General features: G+C 37.0%; 1 protein-coding gene across 1 annotated transcript in view; it reads right to left on the bottom strand.

Moving 5' to 3' along the window:
* Positions 1 to 2599: 2599 nt before the first annotated feature.
* The window catches only part of vipr1b (vasoactive intestinal peptide receptor 1b), a 64378-nt gene continuing 44187 nt past the window's right edge, over positions 2600 to 22790 (bottom strand). Inside the window, exons 6-13 of the mRNA XM_047349182.1 lie at positions 19180 to 19312; positions 16868 to 17021; positions 16686 to 16746; positions 16532 to 16604; positions 12409 to 12500; positions 11770 to 11899; positions 7495 to 7536; positions 2600 to 5390 (exon numbers count right to left, since the gene is read on the bottom strand). Of these exons, the coding sequence (XP_047205138.1) occupies positions 5202 to 5390; positions 7495 to 7536; positions 11770 to 11899; positions 12409 to 12500; positions 16532 to 16604; positions 16686 to 16746; positions 16868 to 17021; positions 19180 to 19312 (874 nt within the window). The 3' untranslated portion in view covers positions 2600 to 5201. The remainder of the gene's footprint in view (positions 5391 to 7494; positions 7537 to 11769; positions 11900 to 12408; positions 12501 to 16531; positions 16605 to 16685; positions 16747 to 16867; positions 17022 to 19179; positions 19313 to 22790) is intronic.

Genomic DNA, 22790 nt, shown 5'->3' with positions numbered 1-22790 from the left:
GAAAACAATACAACATGGCTGTGCTTTCAGTAATCAGAATTATTACTTACACTAAAGAAAAGTAAGTATGGCAAAAAAAACAGGCTCAGAATAGCGACCTTAACCAGTCAGACAATAATGGATTGACAGTTATTTATTTCAGGAGATCTGTACTGTTTTTTTCATCCCCTTGTGGTGTGGTAAACATCATTTTGCATTTTTATTTGTACAGTAACACATGAATAGTAAAATTCACAAAATGCCATTTAGCACATTGCTTGATATAAAGACAGTAAAAGTGCTTATACAGTTACTTTCTTTAACTGAAAGTCTGAACCATATTTTGAAGGTATTTTCTGATAATTCTGTCCTCTAAGGGCATTGCGACCCTTTGCACAATTCAAGTGAAAAAAATACAGTCATTACTGAGATAATTCTTTTTGTGAGCCTCACAGAGTGCCTCCAGAGCTCTTATCTGTCTGCTACAAACAGTTTGTCCTGTTCTGATGGCATTGCACATTCTTATCAGGTGAAGCACTTAAGTATGTGGATAATAGCAGGAAGCACATTTGAGAAAGTCATGGTCTGTTACTTAAATCTGGACAGAATGCCAAATGAATAATAAAAAAAACACTAGATCTGAAATATTTAAACACTACAATATGAACAAGTTGTTTCAGTTAGAAAGCTTTTGCTAAATATTTAGTGAGCCAAATAGAAAGACTGTTGAGGTCACGCCCTTGTCTAGTATAGAAACTTAGTTTTTGGCAAAATGTCTCTCAAACCGGAAAATAAAAACCTACAGTCAATCAGGGTGACCAAATGCAAGAAAACCAAGCTACTACTGATTTGCTCTAAATTTATTTCCTTCATTTTGAGTGGAACAATGTCAACATTTTATTGTCATGCTATCATCTGTGTCTACATATTACTCATTGCAATGAAAATTACCTGTTAAAATCGCAACAGGGTGATTAAGATAATACAAAACAACATTACAAAATATAAAGTGTTTTATATTTACACAATTTTTCAACCAAATAAATATGAACAGTATTTTGGGGCTTCACAACAATATGCACTGGACGAGCATTACATACATTGCACGTATTTATTATTTTACAAATTTGCACAAAAAAAAAAGAAAATCATATAAACCAAATTCAATACTTAATATTTATTTTAAGCACACGATTCAATATCACTTGTATATGTTTCTTCAGTATTATTCACTGTAACTGCTGAGCCAGGTTTCCAAAAAAGCCAAATGGATCAACATGTATCACAAGAACTGCTGTACAAATCTATTTACAGTCATCGTTATAAGAAATGGTAAATATAAGCAAATTCACACAATTACATTAATTATTACCGGCAGCTCGACACAAACAATGAAATCTTTACTAGAAGAGTTCAGTTTTGTAGTTATTTTTGTTTTTTTTAGTGGTTTTAATAAGACAGATTTTATATCCATGTGCAAACTGTGACACAACGGGACCGTGTTGGCTCCAGTCAGTCACTTGCAGTCCTGTGGTTATGAAGGGAACTGGCTTTAATTGTTGTTCCTCTATGACAAAACATTTAGAAAACCAATGATGATTATGATTAAATATAACCCAAAACTAGATGAGCAGGACAGTACAGTTTGTTGTTTAACTCTCTTTTACTTTAGGCTACACAAGACAACATAATAGTAACATATAAATCGCTGAGCCACATTGTTTAAAGCAGTACAGTTTCATGGTGGAGTAAAAAAACTTCTTTTCTTGACCCTTTTCCCTTCTGATAATAGCTAAGTCACGCTGCAGATAGTCCACATTGTTGACTCGACTAAAATCGCCTACAAGAGCAAACTAGTGGATAGAGTTTCCCACAGATTTCCATGGCAAAGATCCGGTTTATGACTTTTTGACTGCAGTTTCTTCTGTTGTCCTTTCAGTTTTCCGCTTCACTGTATCTTGCAGATGTTTTGTTTGGAGTTCAAAAGCACATAGTTAGGGTGGAGATTTTGAAAGCAGTATTGTGTTATAAAAGATACAGGTCACTCTGTCTACTCATGACTGGACATGGTCTCTGGTGTTATGTGAACACTGCTTGACGAAGAGCAGTCAAATGTACATTGTGTCTCATAATTTTACACTGTTATGGCACGTTAATGAAAGCTTTTATTTCTAAGCTCTTGTTTGCTAAAAAGTTGGTTCAGGATTTTTGAAGTGAAGTTTTTTAAAGGTTATAAACTGTTATTATCTTACTTGCTGTATAGAGCTCTTTTACCTTCTGTATTTGAGATTAAAACACAGATTAGTTGTACTTTTTTTATTTAAATATTAGTTGTTCCTGGAAGTAGAGGACAACGTCTAGTCAGCAGGGGTCCAAGTTCTAATGTCATAAAGTAACCTCAGTGTCATGGAGTGACATTTTGGACTTTGTGGGTTCTGTTGATGGTTTATTTTGTAATTTAGATTCTCCTTATGGCTCTTTGTTTATTTCTTAGGTTATTGTTTCTATGTTCCCCTCCAGTTTCACTGTTTACTTTAGTTCATAGTTATTCTAGTTCTTTATTTCCTCCTCTGATTTATTCTCTTGCTTAGTTTGTGTTTTCTGTCCTTTCACTCTTCCTCAGCCTTTGTATTTGTTTCACCTGTTCCTGCTCCTTCCCTGCCCCCTTGTCGCACCTGTTGCCTGTTCCGTTGATTATCTGTTTTTGTTATTTCCCCAGTATATTAGTTGGTTTGGTGTCTGTTCTGGGCTGGTTCTGTTATTCTGTTGATTACCCCTTTCCCTACCATGACTATGCTTTGTTTATGCTTCGCTTATGCTACGTTTTGCCAAAGTACCTGCAGTGTTTTGAAAGTTTTGGATTTTGTCTCTGGATTCGTACCTGCAGTGTTTTTGTTACGTTTCAACCTTTTTTAAGAATAAACTATGATGTCGCTACCGAGCTCTTGTCTGCGCTTTGGTTCGACCCAAGCTCCTCCCTCGACACTCAGTTTATAAAACATCACAGTGGTTTAGCCAAATGATATTTTCTGAACAATCAAATCAGCGTTTTCTTTGAGTTGGTGTTTCTATAAAAGTCGATGATTATTTACACGAGATTTTGACATAAGAGATTAAATTACGGAACAAACGGAACATGTAACATATTTCCAGTCAAACTAAATGCCTCATACAAAAGTAAAAAAAAGTAAAATACAAAATTACTTGAGCCAATTTACAAATAAAGATTATTTTTTATAGATTTGTACACTGCCTTGCTTCTCTATGTAGTTACTCTGACCTGAGATGCTTTAAATGTACATTTAACATGAATATTCTGCCCATAGTTTCAACTTGCTTGCTCAGTAGGAGTGATTGCTGCAAAGTGAATGACTCAAAAGCAAACTGACTGAGAGCAATAAGAGGGGAAGACATGCAACAAGGGTCTCAAGTTTGGGAATCGAACTTCGGACGGCTGTGCCTGGGACCTACGGTTCTTTTACATGTAGCTCTTGCTCCATCGTCCTGCTATATATCCCCCCCAGCATTATAAACTGAAATAGACTGTCTTATGTTACCTAATGGATCAGATTGGACTGTGTGTCTTTGAATCTAATCTGTCTATGATAGGATATTTGTATGAGTTTGATCAATTGTGAATTTCTATTTAATTGAAAACTAACTGGACCTGTTTTTCTTAAGATGACGTGTGTTGTGAACTGGTGCTATAAAAAACAATGAATTCAAAACCTTCTTTATCTTTCAGCAATGCCATTGTGGAACTGGGATGTTTCAGACAAAAATGGTTATGATAGAAGATAAAAAGTGGGCTTACGATAGTCTTTTTGTTCTTTCTGTGTAAACTCTCCTGGATGCTCCGTCTTGCATCACAAACGTATGCATGACTTGAAGTCCAACCCATGTGAACTGAGAAGCATGACAAAAGCCTTAACGTGACAGGACCAGTCATCCCTGTCACTTTGCTTTGCTTTACAGCATTGTCTACTGCCTTGTCAGTTTCATACTCCAGTGACAGTAAGTTTGAACCAAGTCAGTGGACCTTTCCGTACATATTATACATAATGGAGGTTTAGGAGTTCACGTTTGTGTCAGTCCACTGGAGCATGATCAAGGATGCATCCTTGTGTAAGCACTACTCTTCTGCATTATAAATCTAAGAATATACTCCACTAGAAAATAAATGAGAAACTGTTACATTAATAAGACAGTACAAATGTGTAAATGCCGAGGCTTTTGATCATCTATGCTGCAATGTTGAACAGTTATTAGTAGCTAATAAATTGAATCCACATTACGTAAAAATCATAGCCATACACTTTGTATACGCTATTCACTTGTCTGTACAACATTAAGTTACTCTTCCCGAGTAAATGTAAACACTCAAGCACTGAGTCATGTAAAGGTATTTCCTCTCCAGGGTCACTGTGCAGCCCAATAGCTGACAAAGATTAGTGTGAATTGTGTCACTTGATAATGCTGGAGTCAGGCACTTGCTGGTGCCTGAAATGAATAAAAACCATTCCCCTGATTACGGGATCAGGCAAACAAACAGGGAATGTCCCACTGATGGAAAAAAGAAGGCGATGAGTCTGTATATAAGAGTGATAGTGCTCAAAACCCCTCCTGTAGCAGCCCACTAGTCTTCCTGCTTAAGCTTCAAGCATTTGAGGAAACCCTTGACCAGTTTTCCCCACTACTTTTTAAATTTTAAGAACTCCAATAAGCTTTTTAACTCTCACTACATACCCACACATAAAAATATTTCCAGCAAAAATACTGGGACACAAGCTCATTTCTTCCTGATGGCTTGACAACAATGCGTTCTAAAATTCCACTAAAGGATTTTTAATCAGTTGAAAATCTCTTTACATGTTTCTGACAGTGCAGTTCACATTTGGAGGTACTTTTACTCACATTATTATATGATTTGTAATAATGTCCTATGTGTTAGTACAAAAAACAACAACCCTAAGAATAGTTAAGTAAAATGATCAGAAATGTTTAACTCAAAAATTAACCTGTCATCTTTCTCCTAAAAATAAAATAAAAGCACATTCAAAACAGTTAAAATCACCATCTTTGGTTTTCAAAACCTATACATGATCAGTAAAAGCGTTGTATACACCACAATTTATTACATGTGGGGATGAGTGAGGGTGTATTTTTTTGTTCGAGAGTTTCCCGTGTGACAGCTTGCTTGTCTGCATCTCTGTTTTCGTGACTCAAATGGAGGAAAAGTCATCGTGACAGGAGGACGATCCGCGTCGTGTTTTGGGACTGCAACGCGTCAACATGGTGATTTGGGTGCTGAAGTTGCTGCTGCCGATGGACGGGTGTTGGTATTTGGAGTCTGAGCCCATGTATCTCTGTAAGTGCCACCTCCGCCACTTCCTTTTGATCTCCCCTTGGACCTACAGTGGGTCAAGGAAACACACAATCACACTTTTCTCTGGCAAGATTAACTTTGAATATCAGCTGGTGATTACATGTGAGAGCACAAAGACACACAGTAAAACCAAAAACAAAAAGGAAAACATTTTTCAAATACCTGCAAAATATTAAACATAGCAAAAGTTTTTTTTACACATATATAAAGAAACATGTCTTTGCCTTAAACGTTTACTGAAATAGAGTGATTTTAAAAGCTTTTAAAAACATGGGCCATAGTATATACAAAACACTTAAAACAATAATATAAGAGGACTTTGACTTTTCCAAATGGTTCTGTTGTGTCACAAAAGCAAACAAAAAAAAATAAAAAGATTTTCTCCACTGGCACCACCTGATATGTTGAAGGATGAATTTGAATTAGGCGTTAGATTCTTACTTAAAAGTAAGTAGAAAATAGTATAAGAAAGATCCCCTGGAGTTAGAAATGAGAAAGTCGGAGGTTTCTCTATCCCTAAAATCCAATCTGACTACCTTGTTAGCGGTAGCTATAGTAAAGTTAGTTTATTTGCAGTTTTGAAGGATTGTTTTTATTACTACTCTATTATTGTTTTAATTTTTTTTACACCTTTCACAGACAATACAGAACCTCCTTTACTGAACAGAAGAGCAAAATGCAGAGAATTACACTTGTCATTAGGTTCACTGTTGTCCACTTCAGTTTTTACAGGAAGCGAAGTTTCTCTGCAGAATTTCTCCTTTGACTGAAGAAGGAGAGATCAAAGATTGACTAACTCATCTTCTTTAGATGCTGGTGCTTATTAGCTCTGCATCACAATTAATTAATCTGCATTTAGCTTGCAAGCAACAGTGGCAAACCTTTTTGTGAGTACTAATAAAAACACTTCACAAACATCAGTTTAAGAACCATCAGAGAAGGTACTGTGGAGACCAATCTGGACCCTTTATCCAATAAATAAATATCCAACATTAACTAATGCATTTATAGGCAAAGTTGTTTTTTTTTCCACAGCAGTGATAATATACAGTTTTCCAGTGAGCTACAGTCATTGTGAAGGAATAAAGCTGGATGAGATGGTATCACCTGAATGTAAACATACATGGCACAAAGAAGTGAGCCAGAATGAACATTTTAAAAACATTGCTAAAAGCAAAACAGTCCAGTTTTGAAGGTCCTGAGCATCTTAACCAGTACATTACCTCACAGCTTACAGCAAGAACCTTACTGCAAGCTGTTTGTCCTGCCACAACTAAACCGAAAAAAGGACATGCAAAATCAACTAGAACATTTTTTCTAATTGCTTTTTTAGCATTATTTTTGTTGCTTTCGCTGCATGCAGTTAACGTTTAACAGACCGATAGCTAAAACACAGATAGCTAAAAGCTGCTGATCGGAATACAAGAACAGCACTGATCAGGTAAAGTGAACTTTTTAAATGTGGGGTTTATGTCTTTTCATAATTAAAGAGACTGTTTATTTTTAGACAGTGAGTTCATTTATGGAAAATGTAAGAATGTTCTTTGTTTCATTTGCTGCTCACTGTTTAATAAAAAAAAAAGCACATTTGATTGTTTCCTCTAGCAAGGATACAGCAAATCAGGATTTCTGTGCACTCTTACTCCACTTGTTGAGGTGATTTACTGCTTGACTATCCTGCATTAATGTTTCAACAGTACAGTAGGTTTGCTTGATTTTACAGTTTTTTTGCTGTCTCAAAAACAACACATAAGACTCCAATGTTGTTGTTGGTTTTCTAATTAAACAAATCTAATAACCATCTTAAAAACCTTAAAAACATTGTCCCTGATTATTATTCAGACAATGTAAAATCAAGTGATTCAATCTGGCTCAGCACTGAGGACATAATTAATCTCTCCACTGAGAGCCTCTGCAGACATCACTGCCGCTCTTTATTTTTGTCCCGCCTGGCAGGCAGACTGCTGAGAACAGCTACAGTGAGTGAAAGATGGCTGGAATGAGCAGCGTTAATCCTCCGTCCACTTTACAGGACTGTTTATGAATGTGAATGATGAAGTCAGGGAAGAAAAGAGAAACTATCCCTCTGCCTGGAAATGTGCGTTTATGTAGATATTTAATTGACCTACCTCAGCGTTGAGGAAGCAGTAAAGGACTGCGACCACAAAGCCCTAAAGATAGAAAAACACAGGTGTAAGAGTAATAAGAGGAAATGTCACAGGAATATCCTAATGAATGAGTTTATCTTGTTTTTACAGCTTTTAGAAAATTAAAAGACAACATGCATTCTGTGACCAAACAACTAATTTTAAACTGACAAAAAATATTCTTAGATTTTCTTGTTGCTCATAATATAACTCAATTCTCTGGCAACATTCTCTATTGTTCCTCATTAAGTAAATTAAAATAATGCCAAGTCATTTTCACAAAGTAGTGACTCTAGAAGGACCTTTTAACCTGCTTTTGGTTCTTTAAAGCAGAGCAACATATAACTATATAGAAGTAAGCTCCCAAATGATGCACCTACAGACCAGCAATGAATATGTAAATGATTAGCAAAGGGCTAGGACAGCCCCCAGAGAGGGTAAATGGTGGCCTTGTGGCAATGTGTTACAGTCAGTTTTATGTGTCTACCAGAATGGTGAGTGAATTTACTAGACTTAAAAGTTGCTTCATAGACACATTTAACAGCATTATTACTTAATGAGCCTGACAGTTATCAGTTTGTCGAATTACATGAGACCAGATGATCGTATCCTGCAATTGTCCTCCATGCTGGATGTACACGGATGTCAATCTCATGTTCTGTAAGGCTTGACACACAATATGAGGATCCCCCCCATCACATTATTACATATCTGCCTTACATTCCTATAGCATAAAGCGATATGCTGCTTTCTGTAAATATCACTCTACCTACCATCACCTTTCTATTTGAAGATAGTGATAGTAACATGTTGTAATCTCAGTTAAGACAGGCAGTCATGGTTCCTTTTGGCAAGTTGAAATATTATCTGACATGAGAATAAAATTTCGATGGTGCAGCAGTGACTTGATAATGCCGATGATCTGTCTGCGCTATAAAGATTTACTCATCTCAGCATGACCTTTGATAATAAACATAGACAATAACAGAGAGAGCTTCACAAAATAGGTTTTCATGAGTGAGCAGCTGCATCCATCAAGTGCAATGCCAAGCCTTCGTTGCAATAGTGTAAAGCGCAGCACCACTGGACTCTAGAGCAGAGCACATGTGAGCTCCCTGGAGAAAAATAATGCCTCTCTGTCTGGCAATCCAATAGACAAGTCTGAATTTGGCAATTACCAGGAGAACGACACATTGCCTGACTATATTGTGCTAGTGTATGGTTGTTAGACAGAGGAACTCTTACTGCTTCAGCATACCAGGACATTTTGGAAAAATTGTGCTCGCAAATTTGTCCAAGGACAAATGCTCACAAATAGTTCAGGGATTGACTCTTCCTCTTCCAACAGGACTGCGCACAATCGCATAAAGCAATGTCCATAAGGACTAATAATCAAGTTTGATGAAGAAGAACTTAACTAGAATGCACAATGACTTGTCTTTAACCCAATAAATCACCTTTGTGATGAATTATAGCAGAGATTCTGAGCCAGGCATTCACATCCAACATCGGAGTCTGACCTTACATATACACTTCTGGAAGAATGGTTAAATTTTCCTATAAACACACTGCTAAAGTTTGTGACAAGCTTTCTCAGGGGAGTTAAGACTGTTGTAGCTGGAAGAAAGGGATGTTTCTGAAATTCATATTTGCATAAAAGCAGATGTTGCCCAAATGATCCTTATTTATGTTTGGACTAAGGTTAAAGGCATTTTAAGATACACCAACATATGTGGATAAGACACAGTGAGACATCAATGTTGTTTGAGTCAGCATACATGGTTCCAACAATGTGTCACTGTGACATTTGTATGCCTACACATAAAAACCACCCAGCCTCTTGCGAAGCCACAATGCAATTTCAATTCAAACTCCATCAAGTGCTGGTAATGCTGTGTCCTCTAAATGACTTGTTGGATGCTCAGGCAACTGCCTGTAACACGTTCACTTCACTTGTATTGGGTCTACTCCTTTAATGGATGTGATTTTGTGTGTTGTTCTCTTAAAATAATTTTTTTTTAAAGGGGGGGGGGTCCTTTCCAATGGACTCTTATCATCATTTCTTTCTTGCGCATAGCAGCAAGACAGTTTTCCATATACAGACAGATTCCAGCTGGTTTCTTGGCTTTCTATGAGTTTTGCACATCTTTGTCTTCATATGTTCAATAGTTATTCACTGTGTAATTCAGTTTTTTTTACCCAAAACTTTATTTGTGGAGTAAATGGCTTTGATTTTTTCATATGTGTGTATTGCTCGGGTACCTAATTCTAGAATTTAAACTGAGAAACATTTCGCCGCCGGTGGTATACTTTACGAATAAAACATTTACATAAAATGTTGATGGTCTGCATGTGCACAGATTTACAGGTCCTTCTCAAAATATTAGCATATTGTGATAAAGTTCATTATTTTCTATATATGTAATGATAAAAATTTAACATTTATATATTTTAGATTCATTGCACACTAACTGAAATATTTCAGGTCTTTTATTGTCTTAATACAGATGATTTTGGCATACAGCTCATGAAAACCCAAAATTCCTATCTCACAAAATTAGCATATTTCATCCGACCAATAAAAGAAAAGTGTTTTTAATACAAAAAATTTCAACCTTCAAATAATCATGTACAGTTATGCACTCAATACTTGGTCGGGAATCCTTTTGCAGAAATGACTGCTTCAATGCGGCGTGGCATGGAGGCAATCAGCCTGTGGCACTGCTGAGGTCTTATGGAGGCCCAGGATGCTTCAATAGCGGCCTTTAGCTCATCCAGAGTGTTGGGTCTTGAGTCTCTCAACGTTCTCTTCACAATATCCCACAGATTCTCTATGGGGTTCAGGTCAGGAGAGTTGGCAGGCCAATTGAGCACAGTGATACCATGGTCAGTAAACCATTTACCAGTGGTTTTGGCACTGTGAGCAGGTGCCAGGCCGTGCTGAAAAATGAAATCTTCATCTCCATAAAGCTTTTCAGCAGATGGAAGCATGAAGTGCTCCAAAATCTCCTGATAGCTAGCTGCATTGACCCTGCCCTTGATAAAACACAGTGGACCAACACCAGCAGCTGACACGGCACCCCAGACCATCACTGACTGTGGGTACTTGACACTGGAGTTCTGGCATTTTGGCATTTCCTTCTCCCCAGTCTTCCTCCAGACTCTGGCACCTTGATTTCCGAATGACATGCATAATTTGCTTTCATCCGAAAAAAGTACTTTGGACCACTGAGCAACAGTCCAGTGCTGCTTCTCTGTAGCCCAGGTCAGGCGCTTCTGCCGCTGTTTCTGGTTCAAAAGTGGCTTGACCTGGGGAATGCGGCACCTGTAGCCCATTTCCTGCACACGCCTGTGCACGGTGGCTTTGGATGTTTCTACTCCAGACTCAGTCCACTGCTTCCGCAGGTCCCCCAAGGTCTGGAATCGGCCCTTCTCCACAATCTTCCTCAGGGTCCGGTCACCTCTTCTCGTTGTGCAGCGTTTTCTGCCACACTTTTTCCTTCCCACAGACTTCCCACTGAGGTGCCTTGATACAGCACTCTGGGAACAGCCTATTCGTTCAGAAATTTCTTTCTGTGTCTTACCCTCTTGCTTGAGGGTGTCAGTAGTGGCCTTCTGGACAGCAGTCAGGTCGGCAGTCTTACCCATGATTGGGGTTTTGAGTGATGAACCAGGCTGGGAGTTTTAAAGGCCTCAGGAATCTTTTGCAGGTGTTTAGAGTTAACTCGTTGATTCAGATGATTAGGTTCATAGCTCGTTTAGAGACCCTTTTAATGATATGCTAATTTTGTGAGATAGGAATTTTGGGTTTTCATGAGCTGTATGCCAAAATCATCCGTATTAAGACAATAAAAGACCTGAAATATTTCAGTTAGTGTGCAATGAATCTAAAATATATGAATGTTAAATTTTCATCATGACATTATGGAAAATAATGAACTTTATCACAATATGCTAATATTTTGAGAAGGACCTGTACATCCATATTGGATCATTGCTTCTGAATGCTTAACTCTTCTTCATCAGTGAGTTTATTTGGACTTAAGTAACTGACACATGGCTTGGATGGTTTTAGTAGAGCAACCCTGAACAATTGGCTCAGTCATGAAATGACAAAGTATGTTGCTTAGGTCTTGTTTCCTAATTCTAAATGGCCCTTTAGAAAGCTGTAAAACTATTTCATAAAATAAACTTGTACAAAATATAATCTCTATGACACATTTTTCCTTCAATTTGCAGCTTAAAAACATTTCATACCTGAAATGATCCCAGAATCAAGTCAAAAATGAGCCGTAATTCAGTTTTCACTTGCTCGGGGATGAATGCAAACACTATAAAATTGATTCCAAACAGAGGAATCAGAAGCAGCGTTGATTTTGCAAGTCTCCTGAAACGACAAAGCAGTAGATTTAAATGCACCCACTCAATTTTTCCATCAAAACCAATTTTTAATCTGTCTCTATATACACCGATAATAAAATGCAACCCTGGGATACTTTTCATTTTACATTTCATCTCAGTAGACCAGAGATGAGAGTAAAACACCATTAAAATGTCAGCAGAAAATAGCTCATGCATTATGGCTGGTATATGAGATGCTCTCCATCACAGAAAATTCCCTTGAACACAGTGAGCTCTGCATCTCTGTAGCTGTCAATGGGGGCCTATAGTTTGCTTGCCATCACATAAAACGGCAAAAGGTTTCGTTTCTGAAGGCCAAAAGAATTAGTTATCACAGTATTTCACAACAAAATATGCAGCAACAGTCGGGGGAGCAAATAACAATCTTTAGAAGTTTGTTGAAGACATTCTTATTTTACCCTTTAACATAAATATGTGGCTGTTGTTTATTGCCAAGCATAACACAGGATGAAAAAAATGCTTCGTTATACTTACAAATACTGGTTGGACTCATTTCTTCCAATATCCGGGCAGTTGATCTTCTGGCGAAGTATTCGAATGATGCAGATGAAAAGAACAAAATTCACCTGTGAAGAGTATTTCAGAAGAGAGGATGTGCTGAAGTTATTTTATATTTTAAATGGAAATAATGCAGGTTGTAAATACATGTTTTAAACTAAAATAATTCCTTTGACTTAAAAATAAATATAGTATTTTTAGTGTTTTATCTAGTGGATCCAGAGAAATGTTAGGCTCATGACACAAGCCTGATCTAATGGGATGGGTGAGCTGCCCTGTGGAAAAATGAGGGCTTCTAAATAGTTAATTTGGGTTGAACTCTGAACTGGCATTACAACACATTTTCAGCTTTCACTGAGTGAGAAAGACACAATGTGAGCTGACAGCCAGGTTGCTGCTGATGGATCTCCTCATATGAAAGAAAACTGAGCCTGAGTAAGACACAGTGAATTTTAAAATGTACATTCTCCTAAGATTGGGTAAAATAACCTTTAACCACTAACTAAAAAACAAATAACCTCAAAATATTCTAGAACCTGGAGCATTGGAGCAATACAACACACATGGACCCCCATCAAACACTGCCTGTATACAGTAACTCTCAAAAGTCCATACACCCCTCTGCTACAATTCCTGGTTGAATTACCAATGTTTAAATAATCTCTATATTCCTGGACTAAAAAGTAGGGTTAGGCCTACAAGACTAAAGTCCTTTCTTCCAAAGCAATCATCCTGGACAGATTAAAATCCCCTAAAGCCTTATGGGTGAATGTGTTATGGTCTGAAGGAACCAAAATTAAAGTTTTGGGCCATAATTAAAAGGCTTGTTTAGCACAGAAACAGGACTCAGAATCAGATAAAGAACACCTTGTCCATTGTGAAACAAGGTGGTGGTAACATCATACTCTGGGACTTTCATTAGATGGAACTGTTTGTTTGTCAAGGTGAATAAAATTATGAAGAGTCCCATAATAACTGCTTTTAACATGAAACACTGTCTGCAAGGAAGCTGCAGATGACAAGGAATAAAACAAAATTTGTGCTTGATTAAACCTTTATATTTGTGTTTGTTTGCCATCAGGACCACTTTAGAAGTAGCCAAGCAGTAAAACTGCAAAGTAACATATAAAATAATCACAAAGCAGCTTCTAATAAGGTATTTTATATATATCAAGCGGCGTAACGTAAATCTGTTGGGCTTTGAGGCTCTGAGTGCTGCTCTGTCGGACAGGACACAGAGAATAAAAAAAACTGCAAAGTAACGACAGTCAAACCTGGACTGCAAAGAGTCTTTAAAACACGGCTACTGATTTATTAAATCTTTATTTGCGAAAAACAAAAAAATATAGGGATTCTCGGTTTTCAGAAAACTAAAGCTATTATTATGTATAATTTTGTAAGCCGGATGTATTGTTATTGGGGGACCCCATACAGAATTGCTGAGGGGGTCAGAGCAGTTTGCTTCTCAGGTCTACAATTAGAACGTTGATTTGGTATTTTGCGTTGAGTAAGTTAAAGCTGCAATAGGGAGTTCTGAGTAAAAAGTGGGCTTAGCCTGAAAATTTGAACAATAACACCTTACAGGTCCCTCCCCCTTGCTCTGTGCTGTGCTACAGTCCTTCCTCCACAGCTCCTCCCCCACAGCGGAGCTGCCGTGAACACGCAGCTTGCTTTTTGTCATTGGTCTTCTTCTGTTTACCTTCTTTTGTTGACTGAGCAGGTGCCACTCGAGAAATTGGCAGTTTTCCTGTAAAGTTTGGTTGTTTCTCCGCAATTAGTACAGCTGCAGCACACCAACAATCTTAAACGATGGTACGCGCTGTGTGGGGAGGGGTGTGAGCAGCGTGTACACGAGGGTGACTGACACTGCGAAGACATTCCTCCTGGCTCTAACTGGTTGTTTCTGACCAGAAGCGATGGAATTCTGTAAATGGCAGTAGGACCACTGGGAGGAGCGAGATAAGCTTGATTTTTTCTCACAGATTATTTGTCCATATTCTACTGTGTTGGGACCACAGCCATGGGATACAACATGAAAGGCCAGTAAGAACTTTTCTGGAACTTTCAAAATAAATCGCATTAACCTACTTCCAGCACAGCCAGGAAAAGGAATAACAGCGGACTTCCTGTGACGTCACTGTTTGAATAAAAACCCCGCTTTTGCAACAAACAGACCTCTACCACGCAGCGGAACTGGACGGAGGGACACAGCGCGCTAATGTCTCTTTGCAGGCAAATAGACATAATTCTTCGAACTGGATCCAAGAGTGTCATACAATCACGCAATCTTATGCACTAAGTTAAATAGGAATGAATTGCTGTTTGTGTATCTGGTATTTATTCATGAACGGGGGTAATAAGGTCCAAGCGTTGCTTGACTTTTCTCTCTGAGGTCTAAAGAAGCAAACTGTGTTCCAGGGAGTTTCCAGCAGAGACCCTGTCTCTACAACGCTGAGTGGTCTGAAGGAAGGACAACGGGACCGCATCACCGTGGTTACAGCAGTAACGTGCAGTTCAGTTGGCCCGGCAGCACGAGCCGCCCCACCCCACAGCTACAGAGATTAGCTACAAGTGAACCCTTTGTTCACTGTGGTTGCTTTCCTCAACTTCATCGACCCAGACAACTTTTCCTCAGCACGGTTCACGTAAGAGGTTGTGTTTCGGGCAGAGAGAAGTAGTTTAGAATGAAATAATCTAAACATTTTTCGTTTTATGAAGTTTGGTTTTGTTTGTGGTGAAACCTCAGCCATCTTAGTGCTAGCAGATTATCTGTTCAGCACATGTGCTCAGTTTGTATGTTCTGTGTTTGTGTTTTTTTTTAAAGTTAAGACAAACTTTATTTAAAGGGTAATTTTAAGCACAGAAGATCGGCCATAACGTGCCGTCCACGCTTATGCATTTTAACCCTTTTATTAATGGTATTTTATGTGTTTGATTCTGATGATTGGCTATAAGCTTCTTTTGTTAGCTCCAACCGCTAACAGCTAAGAACACATTGCCTACTAAAGATCATTTACCCAAAAAGGTTGTTAGTTTCCAAGCTAGGAAATATTTCCCTACATATTATTCTACTAAATTTGATAACTAGGTAAATGCCATTAATACCCATTTCTCCAGAAGGATTTGGTTCTTATTGAAAATAATATTTCCTTAAATATTATTTTACTATTTCCTTAATAATATATCTTTAAATATTATTTTAACAAAAAAGGCAGCTAATTAAACATGGTTGAAAATTCTTCATCCAGAAGGATGGATTTTCAAATCATTATTTGAAATATTATTTTATTAAAATAATGTTTTATCTTATCTTGCATTGTGAATAGTTGTTTGAAGGTAAGTTAGTTCCAAGACTAACTTAACTTCACTTCCAGATTCTTCAAGATAATCCTTGGTTCTTAAACATAAACATTGCATGGTAATGTTGCATCACTCTTTTGGTCATGGTTTTCAAGCTTCATTGATCAACTTGTTTATATTGTACATAGCCCATTAGTCGTCCTTATTCTTTCATTCTGCTTGGTAGATTAGTAAAGAGTTTGTTCATTGAAATATGTTTCACTTTGAGTTGACTTATTTTTGTTAATAAAGTCTTGTATTTTAAGAAATTGTGTGAATTCATTCTGTGTGTGTGCAGGGTTTTGCTGTTCAATAATGTCAGAGCTTGGCTCATCCCTTTCTATTTTGTCCTAATACCATCGCCTTATTGGGCTGGTATTCACAGGACAACCCTTAACAGACCGAAATATTATTTAATAAAATATTAAAGTAGTAATATTAAATAATGTAGTCATAATCACAACAACTGTCAGGACATAGTTACAATTTTAAGAAATGATAAAAAAATAAATTTTTACAAAAGTAACCTAGTGCAGATTTAAACTAACTGGACATTTGAGTGGAGTAAATATTAATGGTAAAGCAATTTTGGTGTCATCAGTCTTTTCATAACCAGTGGTGAAAGCATCAACAAGCAAGACATCTGCAGCTTTCCTTTCAGCATTTAACTGGTTTAATCCGGTCATAAACAGTTATATACTTAAAAGGTCTGATCCAAATTGACATAAATGATAAAAGCATTTACAAATTGTAAACTTACCAGGATTGATGCTAAAATGGGTGTTTTAATAATCCACCAGAACACATCTGTGGTTTCGATGATGTCCCAGCACCTGGTGAGCCATGAAATGATACTAAAAGTGTGGAAAATCAAAGCAAGAAAAGGTTTGGCAGTTTGCTGTTGTTTCTCTCACCCTACATCACTGTAGTATGCTTTACCGATGCTCCAGGCAGTGATGATAATGGCTGGACCTCCTGCCGACAAAACAGATACAGTTAGATAAAACCAGAATAAAAAATATGATTGCATTTCCATGAAAGTCCTCTTTTGTTCTGCAGGCACTATGTAGCAGCATATGAAAAACTCCATTCTCACCCCAGCCGATCATAATGTAAGCCCAGAAGTATTTCCTCTCAGAGAAGAAAGAGACGGCTAGTAATGCATGAAGATAGAGGCCCTCCACAAGCAGCCAGAAGAAACTGGCCATCACACAATACTGAAAGAACACAATGACTGCTTTGCAGCCAACCTGCCAATACAAACAAAACCAGAAATTATCCAAGGGGACATTCACATTAACATTAGTAATATTAAGAAATGCCCTTGCATTGTAAATTTATTCTACCCAAATTTGGACAGACCATGGGTCAAACAAAAATGGAAAATAAAACAATGTTCATGTGTAACCCTTAAATTGTCACCAACCCTGACGTTTGTGCAATATTTTTGGACTTTTTGCATATATTTTGCCTTCCAAAAAGGCATTTTGTTTAACATAAGACAGACAAAAAAATTATAACATTTGCACTTTAATAGGCATTCACTTATTCTTGTCTCTTTATTTTGTCAGGATTTTCTTCTTGGACGTGCAGTCAAAATTTTGAACGTTAGTAAAGCATCTAAGAAGCTATCTAAGAAGGATTATGGTGTGTCGAGCTTAGGAAAACAAACCCAGATGGCCTTTCTGAATATTTCTAAAAGTTTAATGCATGCTAATCTTTGCAAATTGTTTGTTGAGGCACAACTTCTGAAATCTTTCCATCACTGGCTGCTGATAAGGATAGTTGATGCAAAACAAATGTGAAGAACACATAAAAAGCATGAAAAGACTGCATTCACCGTACGATTCGTTGGAACATTTACATTATAGATTTGTTTAATGGATATCGACAGCAAACATTGAACTGTACAGGAAGGGGTAAAAACGCTGAGCTCCTACACGCCTACACATATGTGCCGCGACATCAGCTTAAGCCAGTGAATATAATGGAACTAATGTTCACTGTCAGCACCAGTACTAAAACCTTTTGATTTTCACTCTCTGACAGCAGCTACATTTCAACAACCTAAAAAGTTTCAATACCACACTGGAGCTTCTCAGCGAGCTCCGATGAATACTCGGTTGCAGCTCTTGTGTGGCCAGACTGTGACATAAATCTCATCTATGACAGAAGCCCTCAGGGTCTCTGTTCTGTGGTCCCATTTTGGGGGTGGCAGCACAGGAACCAGGTAACCAAATAATGAAGGGGAGATATACATCTCAAAGATGTGATCAACTTTGAAACTCACATTACTGAAAGGTTACAAATTTTTGTCCACTGATTATAATTTATAGCAAAGAGAACTTGAAATAAAAATGAAAGCTTTCATGATGCTAGTTTATAATATTCTCCAATGAAAAGGTTGTAACACTTTAAATAATCATTATGCAGTTATAAGGTAGCTATAACAAACTTTTCACACAATAATTTAAAATCACTAGAATTACATCACTTTTAGCTCCTCTCTCTTGGTCTTTAATAATCAATTCATTAATGCTTCATAATGTCTTAACAGTCTAATTAATAACTGGTTTATTTAATATTTATTAATCATTTGTAAGAGCACTGCTATCATGTTCTTTTTTATAAGCATTTGTTGTGGATTGTGACAATGCACAAACATAATTCATCTATCAGACAAATCATTATGATCATTAACAGATTAACTGGGAACACAGCTTCAACACAATGTGCTAAAGGATCAGTTTTTGGCAAATTCAAATAACCAAACATTTATTGAAGAGCAGTCTTGCATGCCACAAGATAGTTTATTTCCTTAGCTAGGTTGCAAAAAATCTACTTAGGTCTGGCTCAAGTAAAACAAAAAAAGTCTGTTGCTATTTGCAGCAGAGTATTTACCCTTCCCCACCTATTGATGTGCACTGGCGGTCACCTGGCTGAAAAAAGGCTGTCAAATGTTTCCCTTGCTTACATGAGAGACACATTTGGATATGCTTCTGGTAGTGAAAAAAACACACAGTCAGGTTTATTCTTTCTTGAAAATGTATTTTGTGAACAAAACTGTCTTAATTTCTCATCACTGTTATTTAACATTGTTAATTTATTCATCCAATTGCAAATTTAAAATAGTTAGCTGACTTTCCAATATACACAGAAACTGTTTAAAGCTTGTGCTACCACAATATAATATATAATTTTTCTATTATGTGTAATATACAAAGGTGACCTCAAATAAATCATCCAGCATTATTAGTCATGTCATTGATCGTCTTCATTACTTGTGCATGTGAAAAAAAAACAAAGAAAACTACCCCACTACCTCTTATAGCAACCAATGCATGATTTGAAATGATTAGAAGTATTCATTTAAAAATCTGATTAACAAAAACAAACAAATAAACTCACAGAGCCTGGAGAGCAGTTGTCCACCTCGCCAAACTCGTAGAGAACCACATCCTTGATGAACACAGCAATGGCCTTCAGGATAAATGACACAAACAAATGCATGTGGATGTAGTTCCTTGTGCAGTGGAGTTTTCTGGGACAAACAGAAAAGAGATACAAGAATATAGATTGAGGAAGAGAGACACACCGACAATCGAATTAATGCCATCTTATTATCCAGAGCCCTTAGCGTAAACAGCAAAATTACTGACTGAAATAAATCAAACTTAAGGATCCCACTTCATTTAATTGTTAAGTGATTGGATCCACTTCAGAGCACACTGAATGCTTTACATGGTTCTTTTTCTTGAAAACAGACAAGAGAAGTACATTTCCAAATGACTAAACGTTTTTAAAACTCTCAATTATTCAAAATGAAATCCTCCTTCAACTCCTGATTGCATTATCATAACTGGAGAGAATAAACTATAAGTGGAAGTGACTAAATATTTTCTAATACCTTAGAACAATCATTTTTTTTATTTTCTTCTAGAAGTAGTTGCTCTCAATGATAATTAAACATTCATTTCTGACACATTTTCATTCATTTAGTTACCACACAGCAGCAATTGCAGGTTAATTATACCTTATCTCACACTTTAACTACATATATTAACCACACAATCCTGATGAGTGGCTTGGGTGGTTTCTGTGTTGTCCCTGCTTATGTGTATATGCTGTTCTTTGGTAACTCAGGCTATCTGCAGCAGCCCAGACACAAACCTGAAACCCATCATGAACAGGAGTAAAGCTACGGGTGAGTGGATGTTTGTTTTGTTTGTCTCTTATGAGTCTCTTCTGTGACCATCTGCAAGAAACATCTTTCTTAGGGTCAACACAATAGATTTTTTTGTTTACTTCAGTTATTCTATGTACAACCTTTTCAATGCATCAATGTTGCTGTGTTTCATTGCAGACAGCGTTCTGCATCCTTCCACCAATCACCAGAGTCCATCAAAACAGGCGAATGACATTTTGCATTATTTTTTAATAAAATGTACAAAGAAGCTACATGCTTGCATTTTTCAGTTTTTAACAAACCTCACTGATCTCACAATTACTAAAACTCCAGATTATGTCTTCTCAAACTGAAGTCTGCCTCACAAAGCGATGTCGAGTTGTCTATCAACATGAATTTGTCTAAAGTAGGAAAATAAAAACATAAAAGTTAGTGCTATGGTTGTGTTTCACATTGAACATTACTGGGAAACAAATGCAGACCATCTCAGTCTTTAGTGTAAGTAAGTACAGATGTCTGTGCAAATAACCCCAGCTGGGGTGAAAGCTAGTTGAGTATAAAGGTGTTTAAAGTAGCGTTTCAGCCAGGGATCTGCAATCTGCAGCTCTGGAGCCACATGGGGCTCTTTAGGCCCTTCACGGTTGCTCTGTATAACTTTGGTCAAACATTATATAGAAAACAAAGTACAAAGAAAAATGTGGTTCTGGACTGTTCTTCTGAGATTAGAGTTGATTAAGCTGGCCCTACTCTATTAAAAGCGTAGCTTATTTGATTTTCTTTTTATTTGTCCAAACTGTGATGATTCAGAGAGGTGTCTAATGTTGGTAAGATACTGTTTGTACTGAGAAATAGGTTTACCTTTTAGATTATATTTATTCTGTGAGAACCCCTCAGGTTCTTTCCAGCAACATATGTTCACTTTGGCAACATGTGTGACTCCCTCTGTCCTAAAATCAACCTTTACTAAACCTTTCCATCCCCACCTCCCAGGGCCCAACCACCTTAATTAAGGCTCTAATCTGTGGGCTGTTTCAGTTTTATTCCCTTGTGTTTGTTTTATCTTTCTGACCTTGTCCTGTTCTCTGGTTCTTGATGTAACTGGTGCAAACATAACTCTCAGGTGGACATAATTTCACAGCTGGTGCTCACCTTGTAGACAGTTCTTTACTGACTAATTAAATAACAGAGATTTTGAGGCAAATATCAGGATGCAAAATAGTATTTTATCTAAAATAAAGATATGGGAACAATGGTGCTTAATAATCATCAGTGCTAACCCTTGCAATAACATTTTTGTCATGTAAAAATTACAAATGCTGTTATGAAGCTAAGCAAATACATGTATCTGTAATAGGTTGAGGATGATGGGGAAAAATGCACAGACAAGATCATAAATAGCATAATAAGTTATATATCTGTAGTGGCTTTTGTAAGAAAAAACGTAGCTTATTTAAAGTGAGTTTAGTGCCTTAAAGTCTTAATAAAGAAATATGAATGCAAATGTCATCTATTAACATGAGAATTTAACTGTTTTAGAGAATGCTTTGAAAAGTCCTCGGTTAAAAGTTCAACTGAACAAAACAAAATAAATACAAAGAGAATTTATTCTATACTTATTTTGCTTTTGTTGTCTTTTGAAAACAGCCCCTCAAATGTGAACAAAATTCTTGCCATGAAAAGTGCAATTGCATTCTCGCAGCTTACAGTCAATCCCTCACAATCAAACATATGCGGTGATTTATTCCCATCATAACTGTGGCATGGCTGGAGATGTCATCCACAAAAGGTTTGTCAAGTTTGACTGACATTTTAATCCATAACGAAAGTGGTTGCATCATTCATAGTTTAAAATAAGCCCAATAGTTATGCTCCATTGTGAATCTCCACTCATCCGTGAACGATAAATCTGATAAAAATGTCCTCGATCTTTATGTGTGAGCCTGGAAATGTATAATATGACATGTCGTCCGTGACACATCACCAAGCGGGATTACTATCGGTTTTGTTCTCAAGTACAGCAGCAGTAAAACATTAATTTCATTTTATTTTCTAATTTTTCTTAACATCAAAGAAGACTTTGATTTTAACCATTGTGGTCGTGGTTAGGAAACAGATCATAGTTATCCTTTTAGTGTATCTATCATATCCAAAGACAGCCTGGCAGTATTGATCCTACTTCCAAATATCCTCCACACTTTTATTGAAGAAAAACAAAAATTTGCATAACAGAAGCAGGGCAGTGAAATTATCTAATAGGCAGAACAAAGGTCAAATTTAACCAAGAGAATACAATGTATGCTGCAGCCATACTGTATTTCCAGTTTGCGGATATTGTACTTAAACCTTTGACGGTTTTATTGAATTAAAACAAAGGTTTGTGGCACCACTAACAATCTCTGACCAGATCTCAGATAATAAGGAGGGAAAATATCACATATAGCTTTAAAAGTGAGGACAAAGATTTTAAAATTAGCACAAAGACACAAAAATTAATGTGACATGTTGTGTCTTGTGTTTATTAAAATCCTTGCAACTGCTTTCTGGACTGGCTGTAGCTGATCAAGTTCCTTCTTACTTAAACATGCAAACATGCTGTTAAAATAGTCAAAGCATGAAAAGATAAATGTGTAAATGACCATCTCAACCTCGGTTTTTGAAACAAGACTTTGAAGCTTAGAGATGTTCCTCACTTAGATGAAACAGTTCTTTCAGTCATTAGAACGACAACGCCAATGACATGACAGAGCCAAAGTTAACACCAAGGTTTCTTATGACTGTGCTGAACAGTAGTGCGTAATGCACCAAGGTGCTACTTGATGGGAGATCAACATAG

Source organism: Girardinichthys multiradiatus, chromosome 21 (assembly GCF_021462225.1).
Source record: "Girardinichthys multiradiatus isolate DD_20200921_A chromosome 21, DD_fGirMul_XY1, whole genome shotgun sequence".
Classification (NCBI taxonomy): domain Eukaryota; kingdom Metazoa; phylum Chordata; class Actinopteri; order Cyprinodontiformes; family Goodeidae; genus Girardinichthys; species Girardinichthys multiradiatus.
The sequence above is the reverse complement of the archived record's forward strand: the minus strand, read 5'-3'. Positions and strand labels throughout refer to the sequence as shown.